General features: G+C 35.4%; 1 protein-coding gene across 8 annotated transcripts in view; it reads left to right on the forward strand.

The window, feature by feature from the left end:
* Window positions 1-13872, forward strand: part of LOC114876034 (phosphofurin acidic cluster sorting protein 2) — a 32677-nt gene extending 18805 nt beyond the window's left edge. For 4 of the 8 annotated variants that reach the window (XM_029187035.2, XM_029187032.2, XM_029187039.2 and 1 more), the window contains 10 exons: window positions 10-297; window positions 569-671; window positions 747-935; window positions 1816-1920; window positions 5191-5459; window positions 5691-5896; window positions 6342-6689; window positions 6825-7222; window positions 7320-7436; window positions 7584-13872. In XM_029187035.2, coding sequence (XP_029042868.1) covers window positions 10-297; window positions 569-671; window positions 747-935; window positions 1816-1920; window positions 5191-5459; window positions 5691-5896; window positions 6342-6689; window positions 6825-7222; window positions 7320-7436; window positions 7584-7717 — 2157 coding nt within the window. In that variant the 3' untranslated portion in view covers window positions 7718-13872. The remainder of the gene's footprint in view (window positions 1-9; window positions 298-568; window positions 672-746; window positions 936-1815; window positions 1921-5190; window positions 5460-5690; window positions 5897-6341; window positions 6690-6824; window positions 7223-7319; window positions 7437-7583) is intronic. The other 4 variants (XM_029187038.2, XM_029187036.2, XM_029187033.2 and 1 more) reach the window with 3 other exon arrangements.
* The last annotated feature ends 1062 nt before the right edge of the window (window positions 13873-14934 follow it).

Raw genomic sequence — 14934 nt, forward strand, 5'->3', positions numbered from 1 at the left:
TGTCTTCAGGTGCTACAGAAGCAAATGGATTTGGAACTCGAACTGGTGTCAGACAAGGCTGAAAAGTACGGTGGTCATTCGGTCGCTTTAGCTCGTGTGAGCGTGATCGCACTGACCTCTCAGCCGGTCGACCAGGACAAAAGACTGATGAATGATCCGAACGAAAGGCTTTGCCCGGAGTACAGCGACGAAGAGGAGGAATTCAGCTCGGAAGGCGAGGCAGAAGGTAGCGACAGCGAGCCGACTCTCGAGATGCATAGACGAAAGAGCCGAGCGAAGATTCCAGCGAATGCCAGGGTACGCGAAACCCCTATTCGCGAAATTACTATACTTCTGCTTTGTTAATCCTCTTCGAATTTGGGTCCACTCGATCGTGGAAAATACTTAACTCCGTGAACGAGTTCTTCCCGCCTCGTACGCATAAATTTACGTGCTACCACCACCTGTGCGGTTATATCGTTTAAAAATTATACAATGTTAATTTATAAATACTATTTATTAGATAATATGACACCCCTCGATTTGTAACAATTTCGAAAGAAACCAAGTACATATTTACTTGTTACAGCAAAGGAATCTGAAGCAAAAGTTTATAGCCCTTCTGAAACGACGGTTCAGGGTATCCGAGGATCTGGATCAGGATCAAGAAGAGATCGGTCAGAAGCTTTCAGGTAAATCGTTGCTCTCGTAGCGTGCGAGAAATGCTGTGTTCGAATCGTTCACGGACGCTTTTGTTGATTTTATAGAGTCGTTAACCCAGTACGCTGGATTTGTTAAAGGCGGAGACATGGAGATCGAGGAATTGTTCGACGAACTCGAAGATTTGTCAGATAGCGGTCCAGAATTGGACACCATGTCCGTCAGTAGCACACCTAAACCATCCTTACGACCTTTCTTCAGCTCTAGTAGATCGCTTCTCGCGCCTCCTCATTCCGGTAAGTCGTCGCTTTCGTGTAAACGTCCCGGTATCTCGTAGAATTTTTGTAATATATTTACTTGAATCTCGGATTGCCGATAGAGAGTATCTATGACGCTTCGTACAGTTCATTTGAATCAGCCATACCTATTGACAGCATGTTATGGCTGTTTATCATTTTTAACGCCCTCTTTAACGCGCTATATTAACACTTTGACTGTCACATTAAATACATATGTATTATAACGAGAATGAGAAATAATTTTTTTTCTCTATCTCTATCATATTCCTAATTATACAATAAAATAATGTGAAACGAATAGAAATTTTAACAACTACATACATACATACATACATACAGGATCAACGACAGGTTTCTATCACCTGCAGAAACAGTTGCGTAAGGGTTAATAATATACCTACGCGATAAAATCCACCACATAACCTGATAAATAAAAATAAACTAAAAAAAAGGTGATGCAAAAGTTACGCATATCAAAGTCACGAATACGCGACATCAGACGTCAAACTGTTAATAGGATCATTTATAATTGAGTAAGTAAGAATTGATTCTTGTAGAGATTCGTCCGTTATCCAAACACAGATAGGAAGGTGACAGTGAACGTGTTAATTAAAAAAACATTCACATTATAAAATCGTCCCATTTGACGCCATTCACCGTGATTCACTTGATTCACTTGATTCACTTGATTCACCGAGTAACGTGCGTCGAATAACGTTGCCACTTCAGGAGAGAAGACAATTAATTAGGCTGTCGAATAAAACTTAAGAATACATAAACGTTTACGTTGCCTATGTCGAGCCGGAGAATCGTTTAAACTAACTAAGTGAAAGTCTGGTGGATTGGCTTTGCATTGTTGCATGTTACGATTCGGTAGTAGTTACCAACGAGGAGACCGGAAGCACTCCTACGACAGCCGTAGGTCACCAGAGCGCAGGTCAGCCAGCTAAAGAGAAACACCGTATCGGACACACCACTCCAGGTATGTAAAGACACACCTGATCCACGCGATTTCTGTTTCGATAAATTAGCTCCGAGGACTACGCTTATTCATCAAGCAAGCATGGCTGCGCGAATTTATAGCATGATTTTTCTGTTTTTCTTTTTTTCTTTTAAGGAGATATTCTTCTTTCTTTGCTCGACAATCTATGCTTAATTAATCGTGTTTTCTTCTCTTTTTTTTTCCTGAATAGTATTGCATAGTATTTCGGTATACATATTTCTTTGAGCAGTGCTTGGAAAGTGCTTTTTATCTATGAAAATTTTTATTGTTCTCACGCCATTCTTAAAGTCCACAGAAGCGTGCACTACACAGAGGCGTAGTGTTGAAGGCAACGAATTAATTTATACGCCTAACAAATAAGAAATTATTCCAAGCATTGCTTACCAAAAAGTCAAATAAATCAGAAAATTTTAACAGAATATTTGTTCCACCACGAGCTTCGAAAAACTATATATGTAATACATAAGAAGCATAAAGAAAGATGAAAAATATTCCGTGCAATAGAAGTTAGATAGTTTAGCCAGAGAAAAAAAAAATTGAAATACATATTCCAGTGTACGAAATTTTGTAGATTGGAGAAGGAACTCCACCGCATGAATGACCTCTGCTAATCGGCAGAACCTTGCTGTTTCGTGAAAATCAAACATATTCGGTAATTAGATGCCTGTAGTATCACGGTAGAGCATTTTTTACAATCATCTTTCGGTTCTGTTCGATGTTCCAATGTTTCGTTGTATGTAAGTATGATTCCGATAAAATAGAGTCACTCTCAATCAATGATCTTTGTATAATAGTACAGTACACTGAACTGAAGCGATGACTGCAAGGATAATGGAAGTATGTATCCATTTGTATCATGTAGAACTTTTATTTAATGCGGTAATTAAAAAATTACCATTTTGAGTTGTCCAGAGTAGATTACTTCTATTGTTCTTGCATAGCACTCTTAACACGTTATTAAAAATAATTTAAAGCACCTGTATATACATACATACGTTCTATAAGACGTGTATAAACGATACACGTGTAAGAGATGCGATGAAAATAAACATTAAATTTACTTGGCATCTGATTTCTTTGTAATCGTTTTATTTTAATATTATCGCTTCAGCGATATTGTATAAACGAAGAGGAACGTTCGTTTTCAATCTCACGGGAAAACAAACATACATATCCCGGTGCTACAGTCGATAATAAAAAGGTATTAGCACAATCGGTCTTCTTGTAATCGATTCTTTTCAACGAAAAATATATGTAGGTATATACTTTATTCAATTATATCGGTTATTTAATAAATGTACTGCAAGATATATTTTTGCAATATTAAATAAAAAAAACTCAAACTATTAACTTAGGTTGATATCAACCTAAATTTAAACGAAAGAGTTTCATATAGGTACTTACAATAAGAGAATAATTATTAAACGAACGGTGTATAATTTAGCAAATTAAAATACTATGAAATACAAAATAAATTATATAAGTTGGGATTTTCTCTATAGATCGTTGTCCGAAGGGGTTAATTAGATTATTTTTGCATAAACTCCGTAGGTTTGGGCCTAAATTGGGGTTCAGTCACGCTTAATGAAATATTAAATGAAATGATTACAAGGAAGCTGAACGTGTCAATATTTTTTTCAATTCATTGTATTTCTTCGTTGTTGTTTGTGTGCCTCTTTACGGCTCTCTGTGCGTAGTATTAAATAAAAAAGAAAAAAAAAAAAGAGAGAAAGAATCGTAACTCCAAAATCCTGCCCGCTGGCCTATCTCTTTCTGCCTCTCTTTATCTACTCGTACGTACGTATCTCTTTTTATAATTACGAATTTTTATATCTGTTCTTAATTAACCTTTCATACTATGTGATGATTAACCTGTGACACCGTTCGATTGCAAATTATTTTTTTCGAATAAATGACATACTCGACTGTCGATCATGATTGCTTTTGCCATGCATTTTTCCGCAAATTCGTGGTACCTTTGATGTAACACGTTCTTTTTTTCTATTTTTTTATTTGGTAATTGATATAAATTCTATTTTGCAATATGATATGTTTATATCATCAGATCATGGGAAATTTTCTGTTTGGAAATTGGCCATTTGATTTGAAATAATTTAATTGAGTCATCGCCTTTGAGACAGTCTGTATATCGAGTTCCTCGTGTCGCGAACATTTAAATGTGTCTGTTATTTGTTAGAGCGATCCACTCGAACTTTTTTTTTTTTTTTTTTTGTTTATCTCTCTGCAGATTTTGTCGATCGCACCATTGTTGCGTACACTGACGATTGTAAAATCTAGATCACCTAAATCGAGAATTTACAGAAGAAATACTTAATAACAGTAGAATAATAAATTCTAATTGTAATCATAATTTTTCTGTAAAATTTCTTTTTGACAATTATTTCGAAGAAAAATTTATAACCCTTCTGATTTTTCATTTTCCAAATTAATCCGTAACAAAGGTGGTCTGAAACTTGCGCTCGACAGAGCGCGAACCCTTTAATCTATTCGGCCGACATTTATTACGCGCTTTCAATAGACAAAAAAATATATAACGTTTAATCTAGAAAATTATAAAAAGTGATATTATGGAAGTTGATCCTCCTATTATATTCTTAAAATCTAACATTAAAATTAAAAATTAAGAAAATGATATAAAGCGAAAAATTGATTGATATACGCAGACAAAGAATGCAATTGGAGGGTTGAAACATTTTCAGAGGTAGAAATATAAAATATAAATAAAAATGACAAGTCTAATTTATTGTTTATTTCGACCGAATGGATTAATACAGGGTGTCTGCGTTAAGTTGAAACAGCATCCCTGTCTGTTAAACGTTAAAAATATAAAGAAAATTGTTTATATGAATATTACCATATGTGTATATGGCACGAAGGGCCAAATTTGCAGGGGCTTTGTTATAAGGGGCTTCTATTTACTATGAAAGCAGCGGCCTTCGAACATATTGTGCAACAAGATGATAAAGCAATTTATTTGATAACATTTTTAGCATAAATAAAAGATTTTTCATTCACCAAGGGTACTTTGGTTTAAAAGGAGCCAGGCACCAACTTAGGAATGTTAAAGGATCCTTTTATTTGTCCCTTGGTATCCATTACAGTTTATTATATGTATAAATAATGTTTTTTGTATTTTTAATACTAATGGAATAAGAGAAGTGTGACAGGTTAGCACGGACAACCCTGTGGCGTACTAAATTACAAAGAAGTAATGAAATCTCGTTGCAGAACGTGGCGTGGATAGGCAAAGCGATGATAGCTCCCGACGCGCGGACAGCGATTCACACCCCGAAAATTGGACAGATCACGAGGCGAACGATCCACCGAATTACGTTCCTGGCTCCCCGCCGAAATCGGAGCAGCACAATAAGAGCGAGAGTTCCGACAGACGGAGCAGACTTTTTACTCGCGACAGAGGTGCACCGGGTAGTAATAAGTCGAAAAAACACAACCTGAGCGTTGATTTAAAGCCACCCGCCGACTTGAATAGCTCCGAGGTATCTAAGTACATAAGAAGCCCCCTTCTTATCGTTAAACTTTCAATAATTTATTTTTGAAATAATCTTTGAATTGCCTAATTGAAGAATTTAAAGGAAAAACGATTAGGTCTAGTCCAGCCTAATTATTTTCAATACTTGCCTTTCAACTTTGTGTTTCGTTATGTAAATATAATAGCCGGTTCTAGTTTCGAAACGTTTATTTGCCTCCGACAAACCATGTTGTTTCAGCCAAGGAAGGCGTTAGTCGAGCAATTAAGTCGGGTTTTACCGGATGACAGTTTGCCAGACTCGGTATCGCTGGTCTCGTTAGCTGATCCTGGCGGAGCTGTGCTTGCCACGAGACTTCAGGAAAGGAACCACAGAGTACTGACAACCGCTTCTCCAGCGGACATTCGTGCCACGTTCACGTGCTTGGTCACGCGAATACAAAAATTGTAAGTCTCGCGTGTAGGATTAACGCGATCCCCCGTTAACATTGATTTATGCGAACCTTTCAAATTATTATTAATCACATCGAAGCTCATAGTTCAGATGAAATTAAACTGGCTTCTCTGCTCATCGTCGTAATTGGAATTTTTCTTCGACAACGAGACGGGCTAGTTTTTCTTCTTAGTTTTATTAACAATAACAAGTGTTTAATACTTGGCATAATGACGTTTCAAAATTATACAGAACTCGGAGATTCTAAAATAATCCTACAATTTCTTATAACAACAACTTACTTATAAACTCTTATGAAGTTGGAAATTTTCTATTAAAAAAATAATGATTTTTATAACACTTTTCTATGCATTTTCGCTTCCTGTGTTAGATGTAAGTAATGAACACTATGGTCTCGTCTGCACGGTGTTAATAAACTAAGAAATCTTTAATTTCCAGTTGTAACAGCTCCGCAAAGCCGCCGGCGCCCATCAAAGTGGTGATCGCAGGTGGCGATAGTTTTGTAAACGCGGTTCTGCGTTATTACGTGGACCAGCTCAGCTTTCGACCGCCAGATTGGCAAAATTATCTGAAATTTCTGATCGTGCCGCTCGGTTCCAATACGCTATCTAAATATCTCAGTTCGATAGACACAAAGTACTCTATGCTTTTCGGCGAGGAATGGAAGGAATTGCTCGAGAGAGAAGGAGGTGGCGTGAGCGAGGGTGCCGCCAGGGTGTCGGAGTATTTAGCAGCCGCTGGTACGACTTTACTGCTACCAATTGCTGAAGCCATGGTCACCTACAGGTACGACTTTTAAATGCCGATCTCATCGGACAAAATTTCCAAATTTCTAAGGTAACGATAACCGATTGATAAAATTAAACACCCAGTGCGCGAGAAGTAGATTAACCTTGGCAATTTCTTCAATTTAATTGACAGAGAGATAGACGACAGCAGCCAAATATTCATCCCGTTCATAAACGACGTTCGAGTAGGCTGTCCAGATAGCAGTTCCTCAGCATCGGTAGATCTCGAGGAAAGTAACGTTACCATGTCTGGTTCTCCACCCTCGTTACCACCCCCGGGATTACCTGTTCCACCTCCTGGTCGATTAACACCACCCAGCAGTCCTAATGTTGGTCAACCTTCGAGAGAAGGCTGGGAACCAGTCGAGTTACAACTTGATTACTGGAGCAAACAAACCCAAGGTGAAAAAGGCAAGAACACGTTGAGACAAGCGTTCAGAGCCTTACACGTTCAGAGACTTCCACCATTGGGAGAAACGCCTGGTCATCATCTGTCCATGAATTACACCACCAAGGAGAAGAAACAGAAAAGTATGTATACACGCTCATCGTCAGATATGAGATTTATAATAGAACCAGCACACCACCTTATCAGTTAACACGCGAAATATTATTTTTTTCCTTACAGTAATGAGATTGGGCAAAAAGAAAGAAAAGGAAAAGGAAAATGAGCCAAAGAGTCAGACAGTCGAAGGCGTGACGCGACTTATATGTTCTGCGAAAACTCACAACATTCCATTAAGAGGTAACGAGACATTTCATTTTTTAGAATCTATCAAACAAACTGGCATAATTATTCTTTTGCAATTATTTTTTTTTCAAAAACAATTCAACGAAAGGTATCCGGTAATTTACAGGAAATTAACATAAATAATTTGTTGTTGTCCTTCAGTGAGCATCGACGGTACCGAGCGGTACGGTGTGAAATTCTTCCAACTATCAGCGCAATGGCAAACGCACATCAAGACATTTCCGATAGCTTTGTTGGAATACAGTTCTCAACAACAAGTTCCCAATCCTACGTAAACTTCCTTTTTTTTTCCTATACGTGAGAGGCTAGATATTTTTGCCGATTTCGTTTGTGTTCATGGATATTGCCAATTAGGATCATCAGCTTGGCTTACGCGCAGATCCAATAACCATCAAATCTTTAAAACAAAAAACGAAAGAAAAGAAAAAAAGAAAAAGAAACATAATGCAATAGAGAACGAGTTTGAACAGTGAAAGAAAAATTTGCTTCTTTAAGCTGGATGTCGTCGAAGCTGATTCAAGCAAGTAAGTACCTCAGTGTTGTTTCCGTTTTGTTTGATTCTTCCTTTTCTTTCACCTGTCGTAGTCTGTTATTAATAGTAATCAAAAATGTTGTACATGTATTCCTGCGTGAAAAAACGGAAAGAAGTGTACGGAACACTGGAAGTGGGTAACACATATCGTATTACAATTAACATAAATGATGATGATGATGATGATGGAAAATGCTGTATTGTTTGAAACAATTTACACGTTAGAACACGTTTAATATCGTTTGAAAAAAAATAGTTCGCGATTCTCGGGTGTAAACTGTGTGTGTATTTTTTTTTTTTTTTTTTTTTTTTTTTTTAAATTATAACGTTTCTTTGATATCGTAGTTGGTCTCTTCAGGATCAAACGACTGACTAATTATGGTGTAAGTTTTGTGTGGTTGTTTATATCGTCGTCCGGTTCACTGACTACAAATTAGAAGAGATTTTCTATTAGTCAGCTGACTAAAAATGTTAACGAAACATAATATGTATTCGAAAGAAAAAGGACTTTGTCTACACCTGGAGGACATAAATTACACTTATCGCCTAAAAGTATTTTGAAAATTTCATTTTCAGTAAATGAGCAGATACTTTCAGACGATAGTGCACGTTCGAAACAATAATTGAAGGCAGTGTAAGTCTGAAAACAATCACGTCTGATATCGCTTTTATAAAAAGAGAAAAACAGAACTGTTCAAATCGGTTGCTCCTCCCTATCCTCGAGCCACCCTTCGATGTAAATATAGGATTTTTAAAAAATGGACAACAAGCATAGAGAAGCATCGGTTTTATCGCGAGAACTGATATTGCTAAGATAGATCTTTGTCTAAATCGCACGTCTAAGCGTTAAATTATGTATTTATTTAAAATAATGTATTCTATACGATCGCGTGTAAGGAGCATCATATACGGGGTGATGTTATCGAAGAAAAAAGTCTGTGATACAGGCAAAATTTCTCTTAGCGCACAAACCGTTGTTTAGAGAAAAATGTGACTGTGTAGTTCGCAAAATTTGAACGATAAAAAAAAGAAACAGTTTTGCGAGTCCTTTATAAAAGAGAAGAAAAAAAAAATGATGACGACGACGAATAGAGCTCATTAGTTGTTACACTCCTTTTCTCGTTTAAGATTTCGACGTACAGTGGTTGGAAAAAGTAATAGAAACACTTTTTAATCTTGCAAATTAAATGTTAATAAAACAATTTTTAAATCAATTTTTTAAATTTAATTTCTTATAAAAATATTCAAATTTAAAATGGTGATTACAGAAATGTAAACTAAAGGCATTGAATTAATTTATACAAATTTAGAAGATTAAAAATTAAATTTTAATTCTAAATGGATTAGCAAAAATTTAATTCTGCCATCTTAAAGTATTAATATTAACTGGATCTATATTGCAACGAATGTGTTAATTATAATTCTTTCCCTTTGTTGAATTATTCGACATCATCAGTATTCGATACAGTATTGATTCTTCAAATTCTAACCATTTCACAGTGTTTCCAATCATTTTCTCCGCCCTCTGTACATTTTTTTTCTATTCCATTTTATATAGACTTTTAGCCCCAGGCTGCTGCTAGTTTAAATACTCTATTTTCGGATTTTATTATTTAATAACTTTTATTCCTCTTAAAAACGACCTTCTTCCCTGACTTCTACCTAGAAATGATATATACTCATTCGCGATTATTATTTAGAAATAATAATTAACCATAGACGAAAAATGTTGAAAAGGATATTTAAGGATATTTACGCATTTTTTCGATATGAAGTCTATAATATACGTAATAGTGTAATTAAGAAAGAAACGATAAAATTCTACATTTCTTATTATTATTCTTAGCGCTAGTTTCCTTTATTTTTTCTTTTTTCAATCAAAGATCAGAGTTCAAGTTCCCTTAACATTTAGAAAAGATCATATCACGAGAAACAATACACGATAAGAAACTGAAGCACGTTAACGTGGGTCTTTGAGAGAGAATGAGAGCGTGTACAATTAAATAGAGAATTTCCATCGAGGAAATGATAAGCGTAGCAGTAACTTTAATTCCTTCTTTTTTTCCATTTAACAATGAAAGAAACAGAGAACCATGCACTGTTCTCGGCGATGTGTTAGCCGTCGCTCAGACTGCCTAATGCCAAATTGAAAGAGTATGCGCGCGCGCGCGCGTGTGTGTGTGTGTGTGTGTGTGTGTGTGTGTGAGAGAGAGAAATAAACAGAGAAATGTTTATTCGATTTGTCCAGACGAATTCAAAGACTTGAGAACAGAAATATTCTGTGAGAAAAAGAAATGCTATTCGTTGGTGGCGATTTTTATCTAATTGACAATGGAAAACTGATTCCACGAACACACACGAGTATGTAATCCCCTTTTCCATGTTCTTTGCTAGTCCGCAATTAGTTTTTAACGAAACTTGTGCAAACGTATATAGTGTTACATTTTACAGTTTTTAAACGGCTCAGAGCAATACCCGTTTCTTACGGATTCCTGGCGTAAATAGTTCATTTTAACCCTTTGCGCTCTGAATTTTCTAATCGAATCGGCTCGAGTATCCGAGACGTATGAATTTTCGACTGTATCCGATTGCAACTGAGTTTCTAAGCAATGTTCGATTACTAATTCTATTTCTCTTTCGTGCAATGGTTGTTATATAAATTAATAATTTTTGAAGATAAATAGTTGTAAGAATCGATACTACTGTTTGAGTATCTTGAAAAGGTATTTGAATGGAAATGTGTGCCTGAAAGGCATATTTGGAGAGCAAAGGGTTAAAAGTAGCAGTAGACAGCGTGATGTAATCTGCGATCGTGTTAATTCGTTTATATGTGATTTATATTTGGCAAAAAAAAAATGATAAAAATAGGTGTTATAGAGATAGAGTTGTGAATTTAAAAAAAAAAAAAAAATAAATAATAATAATAATAATAATAATAATTGATGTATAAAAGATTAACCCTCTTGCTATTTACAACCCTGCTCATCCAATGCAAAACCTTCATAATCGAAAGTATCGACAAAAATTTTCAAATGAAAATTAAAAATAACAACATTTATGTAATTACCCAAGGGTAGCGAAAGGGTTAATAGAGATAGAGGTAGTAAAAAACAAATGGCTCAAAACAATTAAAAATTCATATGTTTAAATATCATTTCTTTTCTTTAATTAATATGTTAAGAAAATATAATTCTGTTATACGTATAAATTGTTTATATCGTTTATTAACGTTCAGTTTATTTATTTCTTAGAAATCTGATGTTTTAACAAATTTGAACAATTCAATAACTTGAAAATTATTATTTTTACCAACAGATGTGACTCCAATGTAAAGGGGTTGATATTAAAAAATGAAAAGTGTTTCGTTTCATCACCTCCTGTGTGTGAAAAAAAAAAAAAAAAATAAAAAATAAAAAATAAAAAAAATACAGATATTATCAACCACCGCGGCCGTACAGCGGTTAAGTTAAATTGATCCTAAATAAAATATTATTTAATCTTTGTTTTGTTGTGATGTACAATAAAAGTTTGAACGGCGCGGCGCAGAAGGGGTTAAAAGATGCAAAGCTTTCCAACGCCAGCTTCTTTTCGTATTCCCTTGAAAGAGAGGCCTCCGACTCGTCCTAGTTTACAAAAGCACTCGAAAAAGGCAAAAGCTGTGAGCTTTTAGAGAAGTATGCTAACAGCCTGAGCAAATGACTAAAAGCCAAGAAAGAGACGTTTGTCGGATACACACACGCGCTGTTTACTGTCTCCTCTTTGAATCATCCTAGATGATTCAGCAATCGAACCTGCCATAACATGTATACATATATATGTTTATACAATACACGTATAAATATATAAATATTATACATAGACGTGTATATAAATATACTCCCGCATTTGATAATGTACGGCGTTGCTTCGCAGTTTTGCACAATATCGTTGTGTTTTTTTTTCATAAGGAGATCACGTCTCCTACTTGCACGATTTGGTATAAATATATAATAAAATTTCATTCGTTTCAATTTACTTACTTAATGTTGAGTTAATTACTTTGATTTGGTATATAAATTGTTACATGTAGATTTCAAATTATTTACAATACTGACAATGAGTGAGTTATAATAAACATTTACATAGCTTACAATTAGAAAAATTTCAGAAGACTCGTCTAAACGTTAGAATAATAGATATAATGAATATTTTTTTGCTAATTCTTCTTTTGCCAGAGAAGGGAATAAGTGAGTGTAGAACTTTTCAAGACGTTTAATGGAAATTAAATGGAAATCGATGCTTGTAGGCGACGCCATCGAGAATCGTCGGTGTTGACGATTAAATTAACATTGCAATCTACAAACGTTTGAACGATACCGTTTCAATGACACCAATTTTCACCGACATTCTGTAATATTATACAGTTCAAAAGTATGAGGTTGGTATACATACATATGTATATCAGATGTATAGTTTATCGAAATGTATAGTTTAATACAATTTGGTTACATAAAATGAAATTTGAAGACCAACGCCTCGCGTTGTGCAACATATTATATTGTTTCTCTATGTTAACTATGTATCTGTTGATCAATATTGAACCAACGAATACACGCAATGTCAGTGAAATTGATGTTACCGAAATATTCCCTATTTTCATCAATAATTCAATGCAACTGAATAAAGCACATTTCAATTCGCGTTTGTAGAGACTCGTGAACGTATGTATTCAGTATTGAGGCTGGTTTCGTTTGATGCGCACTAGTAAGCTGATAAAGTTCTAAGCGATTTTACGTGTCGTAATGTTCCTCGATCTTTTCCCACCTTCCGATTTTCATCATTTTTACATTTCCCCGTATACGTATCACGTTTCGTCACCGCTTTGCTTACGTTTTCTCAACCGTCGAACTTGTATTGTGTAACGAATAAGCTTTGTTAAGACCACGCGAGGTTTTACCCGACTTTTAGAAACACGTAAGTAAAGAACGTGTAAACGACGATAATGACAGAGCTGTAACACATGCTCATGGTCCCATTTGTGATCGATCAGAAAGAATATTATACTCCTTTTCTAAAAATACTTGAGAAATTCTCATCGAATTCCTTGGAAATAGCCAAACGTGAACCCTTAACCCTTTAGTCGTTAATCATTTTTCTCCCTGGAGATTCTCCCTCGGTTACAACAGAATAATTTACGCAACTCTTCCTCGTTAAGACTTAACAATAATTAACACTTTTATTTACTGCAAAGCTATTAATAGAATTCTTCTTCATTGAAAAACCAATTAACAAACCTTTAATCGTTATTAATTGATCTAGAACGTAATGACAATTAGTAATGAAGGTTACTCCTTTTATTTTTTAGTTACTATGTATTAAATGTTATAGAACGATAATACTTATCTATTTCATTTCTAGTCGAAATGCGAGCAAGTTGTGATACGAAATGATTTAAAAAAAAAAAAAAGAAGAAAGAAAAAATAATAGATCAACGCTATCTGAAACCTTTCGAATATTTCAAAAGTGGACCGTGAGCACGTTTATCAGACAAGCATATTCTATAAGCGTTTGCTATAATGTATTGTTCTTATCGGTGTATTAGTATGTTTAAAACGCGAACGGGCAAGCAGGCCCAAGCTCAAAGCTTACAATAATTAAAAGGCAAAAAGAGGTGATTAATAATATATTATACGCGTGTGTTTGGTACCAGCGAATAAAAACATAAAAAAAAAAATTAACGAAGAAAATGCGATCAATTAGAAACACATATATGCGAGTCGTTTCGTTATCATCGGCGTTCTTTTAGACGTCCTTTTGTCGCGCTTACGAGGCAGCAGGCGTCTAAAATCTATATGTACATATGATATTCACTTGTTATCAATAATATTGGGGAGTTCAATTAAAAGGGCTGCTGTAAAATATGTTTCCTTTCTCTTCAGTTTATATTCTTATGATTCTGTCGCTAATTAATTAATTAATTAATTAATTATAACGATTTTAATTTCTGAATGTCGGGATTTCCAATAGTTTTTTCTCGCTTCCGATGACCAATTTCTGTACTTTAACGATTAAAAAATAAAGAATAGCATCTCAGCTTTCTTCTAGTATAGATTTTATAAACTTTCTGTAAGTTATTCACAATTTCTGTAATTATTAACAATTATTAAAGTAAGCGTTCCTGTAGGTTCGAGCCGTCGCCACTTTAATTGCTTATAATTAATTAATTACAGGTTGGATCCTCACAAAACCTCTATTAAAAAGTTGCTCTGGGTATATAGATTAAAAATCAATCATGACATGGCATGAAATACAGGAATGTAAGGAATGCTGGGATGGAAGTAATGCAGGGATGTAAGGGATCCTGAGATGGCCTTGGCCTATAATGAGGGATAAAATTATATTAGTAACTGGAAAAAGTAAAATAAATCGGGTTCTCGGCCGAGACCCAGAAGAGGGATATAATCATAAATGTTATTCCCCTTCGATGAGCTTATTTAATAAGCAAAAAAAAGTAAATGAAGTAAATTAAATAAACTCTGGAAAAAAATTATACTGGTTGTGCCCTCTTCATACGGGTGTTAGGAACCTGGCTGCGCTAATGACGCCCTCTCCGTACCGACCTAATATCATATTTGGGGTATTAAGGACCCCGAAGCACGGGTTAGACTGTTTGCATACCGACATTATGGTATCTGGGGTTTTCGAGACCCCAAAGCACCAATGACTCCCTTTGCATACCGACTTTACGGTGTCTGGGGTTTCGGGGACCCCAAAGCACGAATTACATTATTTCCATACCGACATTACGGTATCTGGGGTTTCAGAGACCCCAAAGCCCAAATGATACTCTACATATCGCGATTATAGCATCCGGGGTGTCGGAGACCCCAAAGTAACAACGACACTCTTTGCATACCGACATTATGGCAATCGGGGTATCGGGGACCCCAAACCACCAATGACTCTCTTTGCGTACCGACA

The sequence above is a fragment of the Osmia bicornis genome, chromosome 15 (assembly GCF_907164935.1).
Source record: "Osmia bicornis bicornis chromosome 15, iOsmBic2.1, whole genome shotgun sequence".
Lineage (NCBI taxonomy): Eukaryota > Metazoa > Arthropoda > Insecta > Hymenoptera > Megachilidae > Osmia > Osmia bicornis.